General features: G+C 36.9%; 1 protein-coding gene across 3 annotated transcripts in view; it reads right to left on the reverse strand.

Annotated features, from left to right (window-relative positions):
- The window catches only part of ZMAT4 (zinc finger matrin-type 4), a gene marked incomplete at its 3' end in the record, with an annotated part of 331,176 nt that overhangs the window by 96,982 nt on the left and 211,826 nt on the right, over window positions 1-22,368 (reverse strand). For all 3 annotated transcript variants that reach the window (XM_081045862.1, XM_081045864.1, XM_081045863.1), the window contains one exon: window positions 10,942-11,169. In XM_081045862.1, the coding sequence (XP_080901988.1) occupies window positions 10,942-11,169 (228 nt within the window). The remainder of the gene's footprint in view (window positions 1-10,941; window positions 11,170-22,368) is intronic.

Raw genomic sequence — 22,368 nt, forward strand, 5'->3', positions numbered from 1 at the left:
CTTTTCACAATATCTCACTTACCATAGCAACCACAACACCTGTGGACTTCTTGAAGCCAATAGAATGTCTTCTTTTATGTTCCAGAACAATGTCAGGTTTATATTCCAGGGTTTATCACAAAGCCTATTACATGGTAAGTGCTCATTAAATATTAGTCAAAATAAGATAGTGAACAAATACATCAAGGAGGTATGACCTACTCTGACGTTTGTAGACCTTACTCTCAGTTTGTAGTCAACTTTATAGAATCCCATCTACTGCAGAAAATTAGGGCTATCTGTAGCACCTTCAAATAAAAGACATTTATGACTCCTTTTTTGCATGGAGTTAAAGCTATAATTTTAGAAACAAACAAGTCTCCCATTTGTTAAAGGACAGGTTTCTTCTGATTTTGCACCTTTTTGCAAGCATCCCTTATTTTGTCACATGAATGCATGCCACTGATGAAGCCGACAGCTATTGAAGAGCGAACATAACAGATACCTATTCCTAGAACCTTAGGAAAACACTGTGCTGAGCTCTTGCAAAACACTGTCCTAGTTCTTGAGCTTTAACTAAACAATAGAGACCCTCAATCAATAGCAATGAAGGGCCTTAGAAACTGAGAAAGAGGAATTGTTTTGCTGCTTCACATAATATTGCCTGTCAGCTTCCTCAATGTAGCCAAAATTGACAACTAAAAAACAATTAAGTGACTTGGATTTGGGTGGGAATTTTGATGTCGTTTTTGCCCCTTTTTTGGTCAACATCTGACAATCACGGACACTGGTTTTATGTATCAAATTTAGGGCAGTTTCCAACGTATTGACATAAATATAACACTACATTTGTTACTCACATTACTCATTAAATTTATATTTTGCTATTAGTGTTCCCAAGGCCTTTCCAAGGTGTCTTTGAGAATTCTAATGTTCTGGTTCCTTTTCATTATGCTAAGCGGGAAAGTGTGCTGAATAGTGCAGAGAGAAATACATCTTTCACTTGTCCTACTTATCCCCTCCCCCTTACTCTACCTTAGATCCCTCCAGGCCTTCCACAAGCCTCTGCATCGATTCTATCTGGTTTCCTGACCTCTTGAATCTCCTTACTCCAATACATCACACAGTAATTCCTCTAAAGCACAGATGAGACCAGTTGATCTTCTCCCCACTCAAAAAAAAAAAAAAAATGTCAGTGGCTATCAAATAAAGTTCGGCTTTGCCTGACATGCAATCCTATTTATACTTTGCTTCTAATCAGTCTCTCTAACTTTATCTCACTTACACATCTAACCCCACTGAATGTGATTGCCAATTACACTCACACTTTTTCCCATCTCTCCCTGCCTTTAGTCATGCTGATCTTTCCGCTCTAAAGAATCTGGTCACCAATTTCCACATTGTCTAATGCTAGCTCCAAGTTGGAAGTAATTTTCCCTCTATTTTCAATTCCCAAAGCATTGTGTTGGGAGGACTCCTCAGCTCCTTTTTTTTTTTCATATTTTGTGTTATATTCATTTCAATAAAAGTATTATCTTGCTCTCCTTCTCTTCTCCAGATTTAAAATCCTTTGAGATTAGAGGATAAGTCACAGATATTTCAATATTCTTTATAACTTCAGAGAACAGAGTCAGGCACATAACAGATATTTAATAAGAGTGAATGAATGCATGCATGCATGAATGAATAAATGAAAACGATCTCTTCTATATCACACTATTTTCCCACTCCAATAATGTTATAGAAACATGAGCCATTAAAGTAGTTTTCTAACCCAAAATGTGGGTTCTGAAGATCAGAGTGAGTCTATATGCAACAGTTGAGGTGTCAAAACACATTTAAAATCATAATGCAAAAATAACCAGGTGTAATCTAAGCTAAGTATTTTCTTCTGGCACCTCTTCCCATACCATTCAATTTAGAATAGTTCTATAATTATCATAACGGCTTAAAGGTTTTATTTTCTGCTGATTCTTAACTTGACAAAAATATATACAACTTTCAGAGATTGAAAATATCAGTATAAGGAATGAACTAATGCTTTTGTTTTAACTTATTAAATAAAAATAAAAATAAAATAAAAAATAAATAAAAATATGTCTTACTTATAAGCGGATGATTGCCAAAAGGGAGGGGTGGAACGATGAGGAAAAATCATCTTACTTGACATAGTAATGTCTTATCAAGTATCCATGTGTTTGAGACTCACAATTCTGACTGCACTATAAAAGTTAGAGAATGTGGAATGTGGTCTTTAAGTTGGTTAGAAAGAATGAGACCATTTAAATCACTGGCATTCATTCAAGACCTTCTATCAACAATATGTCTTTTGGATACTGTGGTTGATACAAAAAAGAGTAAGACATGGACCCTGACTGCAAGAAACTTGGATAAGATGAAGACTGGGCTCAAACAAGCAGGACACCAAATGCCCAGCACTGGGATTCATGCTTCAGAAGGATCTGCCCATATGTCGGTATGTAGTATGGCTAGTTAAGAGGATGTCATGGACAAGCCCTGCCTCTACATAGAAAGGGCAGCTGTCAAGAGACTGTGGAGGACCAACTGTCCACCAAATTCTGGTGAATTCATATTCACTTTTCTTTTTCGCATTTTAGTCCCTTTATTTATATGTCCACTGCTGCTAATTACTTTAGTTAGATTTTGCATTATTTTTCATTGGATTAAATTAATAGCCTTCCAATAAATCTCCCTGTCTCATGTCTAGTTCCCTTGTAATCCAGTCTCCACAGTGCAGTCTGTAGAGAACGCTTTCAAAATTATCGACATATCACCATGTAATTTTTCTGCCAAAAATCTGTAAACCATCCCCCAGTAGCCTTCAGGGTTAAGTGGAAATATTCAACTCCCACCACGATCTGACTCTGTATTTCTCCAGCTCCTTCTCAACTTATTCTCAGACCTGTCAGTAAGCTCCAGCCACAGCACACAGCTCTTCAAAGGACCATGATGTCCCCTGCCTCCACCCCTCTGCATAGGCTCTGTCCTCAGCCAAGCAACTTTATCCTACTCAGCTGCCTGATCTGGATATTTTCTAGTTGTCCTTCAAGGCTCACTTGACTCTTCTGATCTCAAAGTCTGGGAGCTCCACTTCTCCATTCCCACTGTCATCCCAGCAGCCTGGCGCTTTTACTTGTCGCGTTAGGCAAGGCTCACTCAGTGACCAGAATCCTCTGTTCCCAAATGCAGACTTAATGGATACTTGTTAGGTCCTTTTTCCCATGGACGAACTGTCCCTAACTGCCTGAATGCACCTAATGCATTCCCTTTTAACAACCCTCTTATTCTGCAGAAGCCAACATGCTGTTCCTGAGCTTGCTTTCCTCCTCAACTCAATGACTGTCAACAGATTCTGTTCTCGTATTAGATGGGTGGGGGTCGGGGGCCTGAGTGAGGAAGTCGAAGGGATTAAGAAGCACAAATTGGTAGTTACAAAACAGTCACAGGGATGTAAAGTACAGCATAAGGAATATAGTCAATAATATTGTAAAAACCATATATAGTATCAGGTGGGCACTAGACTTATCGGGGGGAATCACTTCATAAATTATATATGTTTAACCATATGCTGTACACCTGAACCTAACATAAAATAATACTGAATGTCAACTATAATTGAAAAAAAAAGTAGTCATGGGGCTGTAAGGTACAGCATAGGGAATATAGTCAATAATATTGTAATAACTATGTATAGTGTCATAGGAGTAATAGACTTATTGAGGTTATCACTTTGTGAGATATATGTCTAATCATGATGTTGTTTTGTACATCTGAAACTAATGTAATATTGCATGCCAACAGTAATTGAAAAATAAATTAGAAAAAAAAAAAGAAATTCTGTTCTCCAACCTACCCACACCCCTCACTGCCAGCACTATTAAAGAGACCTAGGTCAGTTACTCTTGCTCTCAATACTAAAGTAATTTCAGGGTGTTTTGTTTTGTTTTGTTTTATTTTGTTTTGGCCCTGAAAACCATGATGCATGGTGGACCTCTTACCAGAAAATTTTGCTACCCTAAAAATCTGCTAGAGAAATATGGTTGAGAAATATGGCCTTGAAGAAAAGAAGTAGGTAATGGGTGCCTTCATAGGAATGGCAGGAGCAGACCCTCTCATGGACAAAGGGAAGAACAGGTGACAAAGGATGGAAACAAACCAAGTCCCTAAATAGAGAAAATGTGGAGCATTTGGATTCACAAGATGAGATGGATATTTATACACACTGAAAATAAATCAAAATTTCTTACAATGACCTGTTAGGATGTATACAATGTGACCTTATGTAATACCAGTATCACTTTTTACCCTCTCATTAGCTTCAAGCACTCTGCTTGCCATTAGGCCTCAAATGTGCCACGTCCTTTCCCCATAGAGGGCCTTTTGCACTTGCTGGTTACTCAGCTTAGAATGAGCAGGTGCTTCATGGCTGGATCCTTCCCTTCCTTCAGGTCACAGTTCAAAATGTCAGCTTCTGTGAAAGGCTGTCATTAACCATCCCTTTTAAAGGAACCTGCATCGCACCTCGTTTTTCATATCACTCCACTTTTTTTTCCCTTTAGTACTTATCACAGGCTAAAATATTTTGCTCATTTATTTCCTATCTCCTTCTCAAGACAGGAAACTTCATCTCTGGTCATTGTAATCTGTCCAGCACTTTGTGTCTGGTACCAGTAGAAGTTCAATAGTAGTGAAATAAATGAAAAGAATGAATGAATGGGTAAATGAAGGAGTCTTAGAGGAAATAAAGAAGTAACATATAATAAGTTTTTTTTGTTTGTTTGTTTCTAAAAGTTTGACCTTAAGTCAGAGCATTAGAACATCTGCTTCTATCACCTCACATAGAAACTGGGAGATCACAATGAAGCTGTTAACTCCAATTAATTTGGTTCCCAAATCTTTAGAATCCCTCAAGCATATTGAGATGGTCAAGTACAAAGAGAGTATGGTTGTTGGAAGAAGAAAGGATTGTTTAAAACTCCAATGATGATTCTCAAGCAAGCTTCAGATGGGAACGTATGCCCAGTTCCACCATCTCTCAAATTCCCTGTTCCTGCCCTACTGTAGTCAACCCCTTCTTCCCAATCCCCAAAGCCTGGCAACAACTAAGCCACTTTCCAGAATGGAATGAACCACCTTTAAAGTAGAACTGTGACCCAGGCTGATGTCTCAGCTGCAATGTTATGAGAAACCTCAAGCTAGAATCACCCAGCCAAACCACTCCCCAATTCCTCCATGGAAACTGTGAGAGATAATAAATATTTATTGTTGTTTTAAGCCACTAAATGTTGAGGTCATTGTTACGGAGCAGCAGGTGCACTAGTTGCCTTTGAAAGTTATTCACTTTTTACCTATAGGGCTTTTTCTTCCACTGGTCTTAATGCCCAAGTTCCCCTACACAGGTAACTTACGTAACTGACGGTACAGGAGTGTCACTGAATGATATAACTAAGCTGTCTACTGCCTGAGATATGGGCCAAGTTCAAACTAAGAGGAAGTGGAATGAAATCTGAGACAGCCAATCTCTATCACCTGAAATTCCACAGCAGAAATAATTTTAAAAGTAAAAATTTAATTTTGCTTATTCCAGTGTTCTGCCTCTTTTGAGGTAAGGCTGCTCATTCCGTCTCACATATTCCTTTTAAGATTTGGAGTCCTTCGTCTATCCCCTGGAAATTAATCCCCATTCCTGCTACTAAAGGCAGAAGTTGTGTTATAGAGGAGTAATAAATTCCAGTGGCCTCTCTAGAAGTATGTTGTCTCTTCACAGAACTTCACTTCTCAATCACTGGCCCTATGAACAGTGAATATGATTTCTTGGCATTTCTATACCCACTCCAACTGAGATAGATTCATGAATGTGGGAAAAACTCCTTTATTAAAAGTATATAATGTACTTTGGAAAGAATTTATTCCCAGAAAACTGAGAGTTGACTGTGCCCATTCCACACTTGAGTTCAAAGCAAATTCTATACTAAAATATATAAGCTCTCAAAATCAACAGTTTCAAAAGAGTTAATTATCAGATTTCTGGTTTGTCAATGATGAGTCTCTGAAAATTGTTGCACCTGCAATCAGAAATTCTGGGTCTAAACATAACTTAGCAGGGGACAGTCACTTCATTTCTCTGGGCCTTAGAATCCTGCTCTATAAAAAAAGGGGCATAATTCAATGATGTTTGATGTTCTTTTCAGCACTATCAATTCATGATGCTCAGAAACATCATGACATTTTTAAATGAGTTCTTTTGCCTGCGTCTTTAGATGGAAATTAAACCAGAATAGTCTAGTTTCCTCAGAAACAATGAAATGACTGCACATTTTTCAATCCTAAAACTTTTAAAAGAATAAATGATAAAGGTCTACAAAATGAACATTCCATTTGCTTCTAGCTATAATTTATACTGTCATTATTTCTAAAAGTGAAAGTGCTTTATATTTGTGTTTTATGCTGACAAGAAGAATTTAAACTATAAAGCAAACCTCTCAAGTACTTTCTGACTATTGAATTTTATAATTCCATAATTTCTTTGTTTTCCACATTGGATTCTATGCTGTTTTTCTTGTTAAATTCAACTTGGAAGTAGAGACAAATATTGTCTGTTTTCTGGAATGAAGAACCCTAAAGTTGAGTCAGTAACCAGGTTATGCGTATTAATAACTATTTAGGCCAATCCCATTTAACTTTCTTTGTTATTCTATAAGAATAATTTCTCTTTTAAAAATTTGATCTGTTGGCCGGCCAGGTGGCTCAGGCGGTTAGAGCTCCATGCTCCTAACTCCGAAAGCTGCGGGTTCGATTCCCACATGGGCCAGTGGGCTCTCAACAAAAAAAAAAAAAAAAAAAAAAAAAAATTTGATCTGCTACTTGAAGCAAAGGGAAGAATGCTAACACAGTTCTACAATTTCCAATGACTAAATAGTGTAACTATCAAACAACCACAGAAGGTGCAAAAACAACTACAGAAGGTGCTATTAAATTATATACAAATAATAGATAGAAAGTTATGTGTAGGTTACATGACTCAAGGTCAATATATAAAAATCTCCTCAGTATCTACCCAAAAAATCTGAAAGCATTTCTCTATAGAGACACGTGTACTCCAATGTTCATTGCAGCTTTGTTTACGGTGGCCAAGACATGGAAACAACCAAAATGTCCTTCGATAGATGAATGGATAAAGAAGTTGTGGTACATATACACAATGGAATACTATTCGGCGTTAAGGAAAGATGATATAGGAGCATTTGTGACAACATGGATGGATCTTGAGAGTATAATGCTAAGTGAAATAAGTCAGACAGAAAAAGCAGAGAACCCTATGATTTCACTGAGATGTGGTATATAAACCAAAAACAACAAAAGAACAAGATAAACAAATGAGAAACAAAAACTCATAGACACAGACAATAGTTTAGTGGTTACCAAAGGGTAAGGGGGTGGGGGATGGGTGATGAGGGTAAGGGGGATCAAATATATGGTGATGGAAGCAGAACTGACTCTGGGTGGTGAACACACAATGGGATTTATAGATGATATAATACAGAATTGTACACCTGAAATCTATGTAAATTTACTAACAATTGTCACCCCAATAAATTTAATTAATTAAAAAAAAATCAACTGCATTTTCTGTATAGCAGTAACAAACATATACAAATGAAATTTCAAAAAATATAACTTACACTGTGTTAAAGAACAGAAAATAATTGAGGATAAATTTACCAAATATGTTTAAAATGTTTACACTGAAAACCACAGAACATTACTAATAGAACTTAAAGAAGCATTATTAAATAAAGAGATATACGATGTTGGTGGTTTGGAAGACTTATTATTGTGAAGAATTTAAATAAATTCTCCTAAAATTCATCTACGGATTGCATTCAATCCCATTCAATAGTCCAATAAGCTTTCTATATAGAGATTGACAAGCTAATTACAAAATTTAAATAGAAATGCAAAGGATTTAGAACAGCCAAACAATCTTTCGAAAGTAGAACAAATCTGGAAAAATTGCACTACCTGGTATCAAGATTTGTGTAATGCTTAAAAAAAAAAAAAATCAATGCAATGTAGTTCTGGCATAAAGATAGATGAAGAAATCAATGGAACACAATAGATTGTATAGAAATAGACTCACATATAATCAACAGATTTTTAATAAAGATGCCAAGACAATTCAATGAGGGAAATAACATATTTTCAACAAATTTGTTGTAACAATTGGGTAAATGTATGAAAAAAATGAATTTCAACTGCTACCTTACATCATTACAAAAATTAATTTGAGATAAATCATAATCATATATATAAAACCTGAAATAATAAAACTTGTGGAGAGAACATACAAGAATGTCTTTGAATATGGGTATAAACAAAGATGTTTAGATGGGACACAAAAACAATAATCATAAAAGAAACAGAGATAAATTAGACTTCTATAATTTAAATGTCTGCTCACAAGATATTCTTTAAGAAAATGAAGAGCCAAGTCAGACTAGAAGAAAAATATTCATAATGCATATATCTAACAAAGGATGTGTGTTGGTAATATATGAAAACCTCCTGTCTACTACTCAGTATCAAAAAAGGAAAACAACCAAATTTTGAAAAATACAGATAAAAACATGAACAGATACTTCTCAAAGAAAGATATACAAATGACCAATAAGCACATTTTTAAAAAAAGCACTTGACACGTTAGTCAACATGGAAACACAAATAAGGAGAAAGATAAGAAAATCAGGAAAACCATAATAAATAAGTAAATGATAGTGTTCAAAAAACTGAGAAATGCTGAGAAATAAAACCTGTAACACTACCATACCATGCGCCAGCTGCTTGACACCATTTTTTTAAAAAAAGTTCCAGTTATGCCTTTATTAACTTAGTAGGATTTTTGCCCTTATTAATCGATTGATCATGCATTAGAAGCATTCCAGAAATGGGGGGGGGGAGTTTGTTTTAAAACGTGCTGGGTTATAGTAATTGTTTTATTCTTCAAGCTTTTGCACTATTTAATGCCTGAATAAGTATATATCAAGATGTCACCTGGGGTAGGTGAAAAGGTTGGTTTCAAGGACATTGTATTCAATGCTAATCACATTTCATGTGTTACAGAGTCACAGTTACATTGAGTTATCAAGCCAAAGAACTGCCCTTTCTGTCTTCCATATAGCTGCTCAAATGTTACAGAATTCAGACACCCAAGTCATTAAGATGTGGTTGTACATAAAATATGCTGCACGGATAATTCAAAATAGACAAGAAGAATGTGCTCTAGGAATAATTCTCCTATAATTCATAATATCTGCCACAAAACATAAATAAAGCCCTACTTTTCTCCTTCAGTGCCCTGCCTTGAAGGAGTCACTGAGCCAACTTGTTATCTGCCAGATACAGTGAGTTGTGGGTAGGCCTTCAGCTATGCAGGGACTCTTCCAGTATTTTTTCAAAAGTCATAGACTGAGAACATAAGAAACCTCCCAACAAAAACCAATAATAGCAGCAACTCAAAAGTTTTTGCAATGAGATTATTCAACATACAAAAATATTAAAACCCACGTTGTAAAAACATACACAAAAATAAAGTGTTTTAAATGTTCACTCTTATTTGTAGTTTTAATTATGCACTTTGGAAAGAGCAGTCTCTCATCAAGTTCTAGAGATGTACTAATGGACCTCTGATCCTAAATATACTCTGCATCAGAGGACTCTTCCATGATAACATGTTTATCTGCCAGCAGCATTTCTGTTCCCTTGCCTCTCTGCCTGTACCTATGTAATTCTGCTCACACAGCATGCCTTCTCACCTGCTAAAATGCTACCCACATTTCTAATTCCAACTCAAGTCCCTTTCCTTGGTGAAGTCCTCCCCAACCAACATAATCAAAAGTGACTTGTCCCTCCTCTCACCTCACACAGCATGATCTTCTGTACCACTTATTTGGTCCAGAATTGTACCAGCTCATTTCCTGATTACAATTATTCTTCTTGGAGGCTCATACTCCAGTTAGGGTACTAAGAATTGCAGGCTTTACATACAGAACCTATTTTAAATTCAAGTTGTATTTGCAAAATTGATTTGTAAATTTTGTTATTACAGCTATTATGAATGATGATTCCCTGGCCAGCCCATAAAAGCTTATCAAACCCATACAATGTCTGACATACAATATCAATAGCACCCTTCACCAAATTATTCTTCTGAGAAAACCCATTTTCTCAGAAAAATATAGTCGGTGATTTTGTTCTGCTTCTGCACTGCCAACATCAAGTTGATAAAAAAAAAATGCTTAAATGGTTATTGGCGGTGAAATATTCTGTAAAGTCCCACAGATTGGTATATGGCTTTCTAAGAAATTCATAGGAATAATCCTCACCCTATGGTTTCCAAGTTTCTCCTTAGTAGCTTCTGTGAAACCTCGTGTGAACTTAGTGAATGCTACTTGGTTTCCATCAATCAAGACAATACTGTCAGAATGGGGTGAGGGGAGCCAGGTATTGACTGGATATTTCATTAAAGGAGCTTGCTTTAAGCCTTTAAATAGAGTCAATGTGTTGCCGTATTTGAGCTGAATTCATAAAAGCACAAAAGTTAAAAATAAGATAATTCTATGTGGTATTTTTAGCGTCTTTTCTTATACTGCTCATGTACAAAAGCATTCGTTAGAAAAGATACTTAAAGATAAAGGAGAAGAAAAAAATCTGGTTCATGGACAGGTGGCTTTCATTTGAAAAACAGTCAATAAAAATATAAAAATAAATACTTTGAAACACAGGAGGTTACCAAAATTAAGCAAGCTTTGTGCTCGTTTCCTTTTTCTTCTATTCCTTTTGGATGAGCCTAGATTAAAAAGACTAATCATGCCAATTTGCAAAACCACAAGCCTTTCACTGAAAGCCTAGTTCTGGGGCAGAAATTAGCAGAGTTTCTCTTACCTCTTAGTTCCCCCATATCCAGAGTTGTCCCAAGTTGTTCTAATAAAGCAACTCTTGCCGCATTCTTTTTGTGTTTCTTGCCATCATAATGTTGCTGGGCCATCAGAGGATTATTAAACCAGGCTGCACAGAGGCCACAGTATCTGTCTGAATCTCTTCTTTGATAGGGAGAGGCGACCACTGGAGCAGTGTCTACTCTTGGAGGCTTAAGTGAGCTCAGTGGGGTTGCTGTGAAGGCAAACAACCAGGGAGAAGCCGGGTTAGTACACTTGTCCTCGGTCTCTGAAAGTAGAAGAATCTCATGTTCATTCTAGAGCTCAAAAAGCCAATAGTTTATTGAGAGCATCAAAATAATCTTTGCCAGCTTTCATTTTGGAAGTTGGGATATGACTGAGAATTCCTAATGTATTGAGATCAGAGTTTTCACTTTGTTATGCTTAAATCTGACAGTTCAGGAGACCATTCCTTATGAAGAAAGATATTTTTAAAAATAAACTCTTAGAGATAAAGGATGGTCTGTTAATGAAATTAAAGCCAAAACTTGAAGTAAACATTGAATAATCAGGACTTGAAAGCTTCTGAATGAATGAACGAGACATTTGCGTGCTACAAATAGAAATCACCAATAAATAAAGGATTCACCCAAGTGATAGAAGCAGATCTTTCAGTGACATGGATTGTACCATTGATGAAATCATGCTAATTTTATTATCAGTTATTTCTGTTTATTGTGATAGGTTATTTTCAACCTATAACTTCTAAAATTGATATTAAAAGTACATTTAAAAAAATAATAAAAGGCCAAAAGACAAACATATGGAGCAAATGTTGCTTCTCTAAAGAAAAAAAGGCATATATTACTATTTTGAGATTACACAGTTCCAGCTATTAATTTAAAACATTCCATTGTGAGCTTATTATTTTTGTTCCAGAAAAAAAAGAACCTAACTTGAAGTCTACTGCAGAAAGTAAAAAGTAACTTTTCTATGCATTACAACACACAAGTTACTTTAATCCTCACAAAAACTATGATTGGCATTATCGTTCCATTTCCCAGGTGATGGACTTCAGAGATGCCAAATGATTTACTAAAGATGAAATAGCTAATTATGGTAAAAGTAGGATTCCAAACCAAATCCTTAATTTCCAAGGCCTATGTACATTTTGATACCCCTAAAGACTCTTCATACTTCATAATAAAAAAGGGATTTTTTTTTCCCTAGACCTCACTCATCTTTGTATTTTATATAGGATTTAATTTAATTTGGGTAATAAGTTCTCATACAAATATTTTGGAGAAAAAAAAGATATTTAAATCTTTACACAGCCCATTAGTCATAATGCCATATAGCAGTACCTTCTATGAGGTGTGATCAAAAAATACGGTGAATATTTAAGTTTAAAAATACAGTAAAAGGCACATTGTCATTAACCCCCCTCAAAACACCCTCCCTCACTTCAAACATACTTATTTCCTCATTCTTGCCACTTTCTGAAGCAGTTCTAGAAGTCCTCTTTCGTAAGTGTTTTTAGTTGCACTGCCGTGGCTGCCTCGATGTCCTAAATCATTTTGACTTTGGGGAAGAGCCAGAAGTCACATCGTGCCAGATCAGGTGAATAAGGTGGATGAGGACACACTGTAATGTTTTTATTTGACAGAAATCGCCACTCCAGAAGTGATGTGTGACTCGAAGTAGTGTCATGATGGAGGATGAAGTAAAGACACTCATGAAAGAACTGCTTCAGAAAGTGGCAAGAACAATGGGATAAGTGTGTGTGAAGCAAGGAGGAGAATTTTGAGGGGGATTAATGGTAATATGTCTTTTATTGTAATACATTTTTAAAAATGTAAACATTCACCATAATTTTTTATCACACCTCAGATTTGTTCTTTGTCACTGTGAATTGAAAGAAAAAAGAAAATTAAGGTCATTCCAAGGAAAAACTGAAATCTAGAACATCAATAACAAGTTAAAGAACCACTTAATCAACTCCCAAATCTTTCAAATAACCTTTACGTAGATTTTTATTTTTTAGATTAAATAACTGATATAATTACTTGCTAAATGATACTTTAATTCAAAAGATGCCTGTAGTGAAAAATGTCTCGAGAAAGTCTTTACCTCCCTATCCAGAGATTTCATCAGATAGGGAAGTTTTAGCTAGCTTGGATGAAACTTAATGGTATTTTTATAGGGACTTAGAGAAATAATACGTCTCTTAAAAGCCTCATTGCCAGATACAGTCATAAATCACTATGTGAAAATAAAGCTCAAACAGGGGCTGTACCATCCTAGCAGCCTCCCGGTATCATTCTGCTGTGACTTAAAAATGCTAATAAAAAGGTACAAATATGCAGTTGACCTGCATGTGAGAGGACTGCTATCCACTTTTCTGAAGGAAATTGCATCTTGCTTCCAAAGTTTCCTGCATCCTTATCAATTTCTGAGGATTTATAGCCACCTGTTGTTTTTGAGAGCAGTGGAAAACATATCAAATGTTTGCAATCTGAATGAATGTTGACTCTTGAAACATAATTTACTTTTCTCTAAACTTGGCCCTAAAAAAAAAAAATTCAGAGTCAAATTTATCAATTGATACCTTATACATCACGTTCTGGCAGGAGTGATGCACAACAGAAAATTTGTCAACTAAGACAGCAATCTTATCTTGCACATAAGTAGTTTGATGCTGCGTCTGTATATTAGCTTCTCCTCTTTAATAATTGTACTATTCTTTGTACAGCTGGAAAGTTTAGTTTTTCTCATGCTTCTGTTTCGAACTCTCTTCAACAACTTCAACTCAGTTTATATTCTGAGCAAACTAAGGTAGTAGCATGAGGGGAGTGGCAACAGCTTAGAACCAAAGTCAGAAGTCAAGGTTGGGTTGGACTTCACCACCACTGAGCTGTGTAACCTTTGACAGATGTCTGATGGTTCTGGTTTCCACAAGGTTAAAACTCAATGTCACCATCGCTTTTAAACTGATAGTGTAGGGATGGAGCACACTGTAGCAGCTCTCTCTCTCTTATGGCTTCTACTGAATGCCAAATAGAGAGGCTATGTAGGAGGAGAGCAGCTTCCAGGTTATATTGTTAAATCTGTGTGTGTATTTGCATCATAACAATCATATTTCTTTGGCAAAAGTGTATTATTCTAATAAAATGAATGCAAAGTAGGGTAAAGATTACCCTTTGTGGTTTAAAACGTGCTTTTAACAAAACACTTTGGTTGATGTATAGTTAATTTTTATTTTAATTTCATGCTTTATGTTTTCATTCTAATTGCAAATATATTTAGCCAAATATTGACTTCACTTCCCCAATGTAGAACTTAAAACCAAGAGTGAATTCATCAAAAGCCAGTAGTTTCCAAGCTTGGATGAACATTAGACTTACCGAGAGCTTTAAAACTCTGTATGTCCAGGTTGTTCCCCAGACTAATTACATTAGAATCAAATGTTTTTAACGCCTCCCTCCCCCCACCACCTTCATCCATGTTTTTAAAGCACAGCCAGTGTTGTTAACCACTGTTCTAAATACTGCCAGATTTTATTTGAAAATGATTGTAAAATTAAGTCTTCTTGGATCTTCACATAAAAGAAACTCACATATTACATCCAACAGCAATGGAGTAAAATTTTTTGTAGGCAATAACCAAAATGTCTCATCTTAATCCAAGAGACAGAAAGGAATAATTATTACTTGGTATTTTCGTAAAACCCCAATTTTCCCATTTCACCAAGATATAAAAGGTTCTCCAAAATAGTAGCTGATATGCCTTAATATGATACATTTTAGGTAGCAATTCTGATCCTTTTCCACGTGCAGAAACTCCAATACACATTGAGCTGTTGAGATGTTGTACCACTTATCTCTAGTTGCTGCCATCACCAGCCTGGTCTGCTGCTCTGTACCATCCTTCTCCACATAGCTAAACACCTGTTCCACAGGATGCTCTTCATCCCATCTGGTCTGTGAGGCCTTGACAACCACCTTGTAACCTCAGGTTACATGTGCGTGTGTGTGTGTAATTAGATCATAATACTAATACTTGGATACTTGATATGTTTGAGTTTGCCATCTTCTCTTCTTCTACATGTCCACAATCCCTTATTTTAATTCAACAAATATTTTTAAATCTCTGAAATTCAACAGTTCTTCAAGATTCATTTGTTATCAACCTGACCAGAATTCACACAAGGCTATTTATAGCGTATGTGTGTGTGTGAATATATATATAAGGTGTGACAATTAGTTTGTGAACTTGTTGCAACGATGTTGCTAACCTTTTCTGATGTCAGAGGGATTATTCATTATGAATTTGTACCAACTGGACAAACAGTTAACCAAGTTGACTCTTTGGAAGTGCTGCAACGGCTGCGTGAAAAGTTAGACGACCTGAACTTTTCACCAAAAATTCCTGGCTCTTACATCATGACAATGCACCAGCTCACACGGCACTGTCTGTGAGGGAGTTTTTAGCCAGTAAACAAATAACTGTATTGGAACACCCTTCCTACTCATCTGATCTGGTCCCCAATGACTTCTTTCTTTACCCGAAGATAAAGGAAATATTGAAAGGAAGACATTTTGATGACATTCAAGACATCAAGGGTAATACGACAACAGCTCTGATGGCCATTCTAGAAAAAGAGTTCTTTTGCTTTGAAGGGTAGACTAGGCGCTGGTGTTGGTGCATAGCTTCCTAAGGGCAGTACTTCGAAGGTGACCATAGTGATATTCAGCACTGAGTTATGTAGCACTTTTTCTAGGATGAGTTCACAAATTTAATTGTGTGACCTCATACATATTACAATAGAATTATTAATATATCTGATCATGGAGTGCTGTCTCAGATCCATCAAAACAACATGTGGACATGTACCTTATTGTATATCAAAAATCCAAAAATTTCTGATTTTCAAAATTCATTCAGTCCTAAATATTTTTAACAAAAGATCACAGATCTGTAGCCAGTTCAGAGTAACTAAAATAAACTCAGATTTTTCTAATGCTTGAGACAGTTGAAACAAGTCAATCTCCAAAACTTGATTTCTAAGAATAACCTGACACTGGAAGAATTTTCAATATCACTTTTAGTGTCTTGCATAATGTTTGTCAAGGATCCTATTACCAACAGCTATTTATAGTTGTCTTGAGTAATCTAAAATAATGTGTATCTCTGTTCTATATATGTTTCTTCGTGGCACAATAACCACAGTTGATCTAAGGACAGAAATATTTCCAGAGTTCCTTGTGTGTGCCTCTCTTAGAACACTTTCTCACTCTGTAATGTATCATTGTGTACATCCAAACTCTTCATGCTGCCAGCACCTTGCAGGGTGGCAGATGCATACTGTATATCCCATGCCTTTTGCTGAATGAATGAATGACAGAATGCTCTTTACATGAGAAGCAAGTAAAGTACACCGGTAATCAGAGTTTTCTTGTTTCTTCTCAATTGTGTCATTTAGGCATGAGTAGTTAGGTGTTGTACTACTGGTCAATGTAAATACGACCAAATAAGTGTCAAGATTAAGGGGCTGGAGGGTAAAGGCTAAATTGTGGAAGGGCAACATACCAATGTGTAGATATATCCCAGTCTCCCTCTACTTTTTGGATTCAACTGGACATTTCGAATGTCAGTATTCTTTCAGACTTCTGCCCATTTGCTGGAGTGGCCTATCTGTATACATTTCAGAGATTGCAAATATGTACATTTTTCTGGACATTTTACTTTCAAACAGGAAGAAGCCATCTACTCTTATTTATCATGGCGTCACACCTTTACTCCAAGCTCTGGCCTGAAACCAAATGTCCCAGTTTACTGTGATTGAGAGAATTCCAAGGTCATGGGTCTTTCAAGTGCTAATATAGGAAAAGTCCTGGGCAAACTGGAATGAGTTGGTCACCCTAGCTTCTAGGGTCAGACCTGTTTTAACATCACATTGGAGAAACAGGAAATAGTGAAAAGTTTGAAAATAATTGTTCAAGAGCATGGAGTAGCAGACAGGATCCGCCAATAGGTCTCAAAGCTTTGTCAGGTCACCGAATGTATGTCCTTAACAAGAGAAAGGGGGTAACCCAATCAGCAGACAATGGGATTCTTACCTGCCTGTCTTCTGGACCACGGCCCTGGGTGCCTTTCAACCCCGACACAAGGGGCTTTCACTAACATACACTTCTCTCCCACTCAGTCTCATTCTCTCTCTCTCTCTCTCTCTCTCTCTCTCTCTCTCTCTCTCTCTCTCTCTCTCTTTCTTTCTCAGCTTTAAGATAAATTAGTTCATTCTCACAAAAGATTTGGGGGCTTTTGAAATAATTCCGGCAATTAACTCATTTTAAAGGATGTGGTTTTTTCACCTAAGGCATTCTTATCTATAATACGAATTCTTCTGAATTGTGTCATTCTGCAGTTCATTGTACTATGTCTGTTCCATGTTTTTTTCTTAAGTTGCCCCCAAATCCCTTTTGACTAATGGGGAAGCTTGAAATTCAGGGGGATAAATCAACTAGTGTTGCCCCCCCCCAATTAATAAGCAGCAAAGGAAATGGCCAAGACCAGATCTTCTTACTTGAATAACAGCGCCATATTTCAATGTCAACTCATTTCTAATGATGCCAGTACCCCTAGGCCAAGGAAACACACAAATTCCCTACAGAATCAGAACAAACTTCCTAAACTTCAACACTTGTTCTCACTGGGGATTATTTGGAAATATGCATTGTCTCTAAAACAATTGTTCTGATTTCCACACCTTATGATAAGCTGCCCCCCCCCCATTTTTCCTACCCTAAATCATATTAACAGCAGTTAGAAGTCTTCAGCAAGTATCACTGTTTTTTTGAAAATGCTGTTGACAGTTAAATTTTACTGGGCCATTCAGTGCTGGCCTGAGGAAATAGCTGTCAGTCTGCACAACTGCCAGTGGAGAGTGACAGCTCAATCTCCAAACAGTCCAGCCTCTTTTGCAGGTAAATGCCTTAACTCAATGCAAACTGTGCAAAGTCGGTGCTCAAAACATATATTCCCTTTGTATCTCTCACAGAGGACAGTGCTGCTTGTGTCGATTGTAGATACTCCACAAACGTGATGAATAAATGAAGACAAATACTAGTGAATTTCAGTCACCGTCAACTCCGGGAGTTTTCATGTTTTGATAAATAATATATGAAAGCTAAAATTTAAACCTTTGATAGTTTCATTAAACTTACTTTAAAGGATTAGAAACAAATTAGATGTTGATAAATGAGTATAGATTAAATAAACTGTGGACATCTATAGTCTGAAATACCAAGCAGTAATCAAAAACATATTTCAGAAAAAATCAGGATATAATGTAAACTAAAAGATATGGTTTAGATGTAGTATGCAAACCAAATTATTTATTATTAAATTATGTATACATACATATAAAACTATACATAAAGACTAGAAGGCTATAAATAAAAACATTAGCAATGGTTATTTCTTTTTTTTTTTTTTTTTTTTTTTTTTAGCAATGGTTATTTCTAAGTGTGGATTCTAGGTAATTTTCTTTATACTCATGGCTATATACTCCTTGATGCAGAAGGAAAAACATTTTTCTTTTACCACTCATATACAGGTCATGCTAACTTGTTTTAGTGCAAAGTTTAAAAAACACTGCTTATGGGACTTGTAGTGCCACAACCAGGTCTTAAATTAAATCTCAGAAGATTTTATTTGCAGTGAGTTATTATTCATTTATTGTTAATTTTGGGGAAACAGGTTAGGAGACTGCTGGCTCAGTCATAATATGATGTAAAAGACTCTATTATATCTCTTATTTCTCCAAAAGATACAGGGAAAAGCTGTTTTGCCAACAGATACCATGTTTCCCAGAAAATAAGACCTAACCAGAAAAGAAGCCCTAGTATGATTTTTCAGGATGACATACCCTGAACATAAGCCCTAATGCATCTTTTGGAGGAAACACGGTAGCAGATCCAAAAATGGCTCTAATTAATTATATAAAATGAAATATCTCTTTTCCTTCGCATATGATGTGTTTGGAAGTGAATTCTGCTATCTAAGGTTGCAAGATAGAAAAGAAAAATGTGCTATTTCTTTTATGCAATGAAGGAAATTAAATAACTATAAAATATCCCATGTTCCAAAATATGTGCCATCAAACACTTCTGAGAGTAAACAACGATGAGGATGACCTAACAAAAACATCATTCCAACTCAATTTTGTATCAACACTCTAAGTATAATCAGCTCGTTAACGGGAATTGCTTCCTCACTCACGCTAAATTCATACATCATCAGTCTTCATTAATATTGTATTCATAGATCATTGATTTTCATTAATATAGAACTCCCTGTAGTTTCAGTCACTGATTAGATTCTAAATATCTTAAGTATGCCTGTTTTCTGCAGAACCCTAATCTTTGAAAATAAGCCATTAAATAGGACTGCAGAGGACATAAGAGTCCTTTTCTAACTTCCTCATGGTATTTGACAAAAGAACCCCAAGGCGGTGCTGCTCCACGTTCTTCTATTCATTGAAAACAGGAGGATACAATGCAAGTTCCACAGGAGAAGAACCTTTGTCTGTTTGGTTCACTGATGTGTTCCAGGTCCAGGACCGGGCCTGGCACAAGGCAGGTGTTAAATAAATCTCTTGTTAAATGAGGAGAGCATCTTGTTCTCCAGAAAGTTATCTATGGAAGAGAAAGAATCACGGTTTTACTTAAGGACATTCTGCTAGTATGATGTGTTAGCTTCCTCTCCATCTAAAAAACAGCTGTTGCCATTGTGGATATACAGGTATATCTCGTTTTATTACACTTCACTTTATTGCACTACACAAATGCTGCATTATTTTACAAATGAAAAGCAATACCTTCCACCAGCAAAAGTTGTGACTCATTATATTGCAATACTTCATTGTGGTTGTCTGGAACCAAACCCGCAATACCTCTTGGCTTTGTCCGTAATGCTTTCATGGCATTTAACAGTATTCAGTTAGCGTAATTTACCCCCTCTGAGTTCAGCCTCAGAATCTTTAGTTATGGGCACAGTTCCTAAAATCTGCACAGAAGTGCCTGGGGATGATGCAATGGTCGTACAAGAGAGCCATAAGCTATTTTAAAATTCTGAGAAAAGCATAGTTACGTCTGTCAGATACCATGGGAACCACCATCAAGGTGGTTAAGTTTCAACATTGGACTCTACAGTCCTTTCAGTGAGTTCATATTCCTGTGAAGCTGGATTTTTGGAGGCTGCTGTGTACCTGTAATGCATCCAGCCAATCAATAAGGAACAGGAAATAAAAGTGACAATACCCCATCTCATTCTAAGATTTGAGAAGTTATACAGAGCCCAACAGGCAAATGTATCCATTAGAAAGTGTGGTGACTTAAGGAGAAATGTCAATATTGTTTCCTTTCAATATATGTGTGTTATTTTTTCAGATGGCTGCTAAACTATCAGGACATAAATGCTTATTAAGTTTCCTGGACCCTAAGAGTTATGACATCATCCTAGTAGAGGATGATTGAGCAGGAATCAGTGACCTACTAATTGGGCACTGCTGGAAATGCCCTTCCTCATAAACCTCAGACAAGAGGCAGAGCTTCAGAAGGGCAGAGAGGGTTTCCCTGACGGGGACCCACTGAGTCACTGCCACACCTATGCCCACCCCAGCAAGTCTCATCCATAGATTAGCGAGCTGGATTGCATCCCCCAGATCACAAGCAGTACTGTGAGGGGGGTGGTGAGTTGAAACCTGGGATCTCAGAGTAGCTTTTATTCTTTTAATTCTGCCATTATTCCCTGGCTCACCTAATCCACACTCCATGCTCAGGGGTGGGAATGATTTCCTTATCCAGCAGCATCAGCTATTCAGCTAGAGAGCCAGCTTCGCAGACCGTTTCTTATAGCCTATGAATATTTATAGAGGATTCAAAAATGAGAAGAGTGATCGGTGCCAGAAGCCCAGCGGAAGATAAAGTGCAGGCTGAGTTTAGAGGAAGACAGAGAGAAAGGGTGGCCTTTTGGCCTGGGCTAGAGGGAAGCTGAAACTTTAGACGTGATTTTAGAGCAGTTAATACTGATATCATGCCTGAGTGCAGTGTGTGCATCTACGCTTCTCTTCTTCACCCTCAGCCAGCCTACCTCCTCCAAACAGGGACCTCCCGATTTCTCCATTCAGCCTCAGTTGTGACTTGCCATAAGCATACGATAAAAATTGCCTCTATTTTATACTTAAAACTATGGATATTAGCTATGCATATACTTTGCAGGTATCTATTAAGATTTAATCCAGAAATAAAGTACTTTATATTCATTGTCACTTAGAAACTGCTAAATCTGAAGGTCTGATGCTGTTCTGAGTCAGCTCTATAAAACCTCAAAGCAACGCTAGAGCATCTTGAGGTCAGATTGGAGCTGCTTTGCTCCATCATGTAAGGTGCCTCCCAACCCTTGAATCAAGAGAATCCAGAGTATCAAATGCTAATGGAAGAAGGTTCTCTGGTCCCTAAGAGTTTAAAGACCATTGCCCTGTACCACTGCTTCTTATATTGAGCAATGAGGTTGGGGGGCAGAGGGTGATTATAAATAAGGGAGAGGTTTTAGGCTAGATAAGACTTTGTAAATAAGTGTTAGAAAATCATTAGATAAATTAAATTCCTGGGAGAACAGAAGCCTACCCAAAGCCTGAATCATTTAGCTGTATCATCCATAATCATTCATTTAACTATGGCTTGACCACAAATGGCACACTTTGTTGCCAGGCAGACACTGCCAAAAAGGGAGCGCATGACAGACAATATAAATTACTTCTACTGAAGAATTTTTAGGAAAACATACCATTAACAGCCAATGAGGATTGACACTTAAAGCTTTCTACCCCACGTGTATGCCACAGACAGAGAGCTACCACGTCACCTGGCAGTTTACTAAAGATCCAAATCTCAGGTCCAAACTCAGATCACTGGATGAGAAAGACATTTACGAGAGCTACAGTTGATTCATATGCAAACGAAATTTGGAAAGTATTGAATTGGGATTCAGTGGTTCTCATCCCTGGCTGAGGGTTTGAATAAGCTGGTGGAAGTTAAACACTTATAGATTCTAGGCCCCATCGTAGGCCAATTCAACCAGAATCCCTTGTCATGGGGCTAAGCAATGGTGGCTTATGGCTTTGCAGGTGCTTCTAGTGTGCAGCCAGGGTTGGAAGCCATCAGACTGGAGGGACACCATCTGTGATGGCCTCATTTTCACCTCAATCTTACCAAGCATCTGTGTTTCTTGTTTTATGCATTCACCTATATGTGCTGGCACCATGTTTCACATTAGGCATAGAACACCACCCCAGCTCTCATGCAGCTTGAAATCTGGAATGCAACTATTTTAATAAATTTCACAGAACCATTTTATTATGTTGCATGAATTC

This window comes from Rhinolophus hipposideros (assembly GCF_964194185.1).
Source record: "Rhinolophus hipposideros genome assembly, chromosome: 4".
In the NCBI taxonomy this organism is placed as follows: Eukaryota; Metazoa; Chordata; class Mammalia; order Chiroptera; family Rhinolophidae; genus Rhinolophus; species Rhinolophus hipposideros.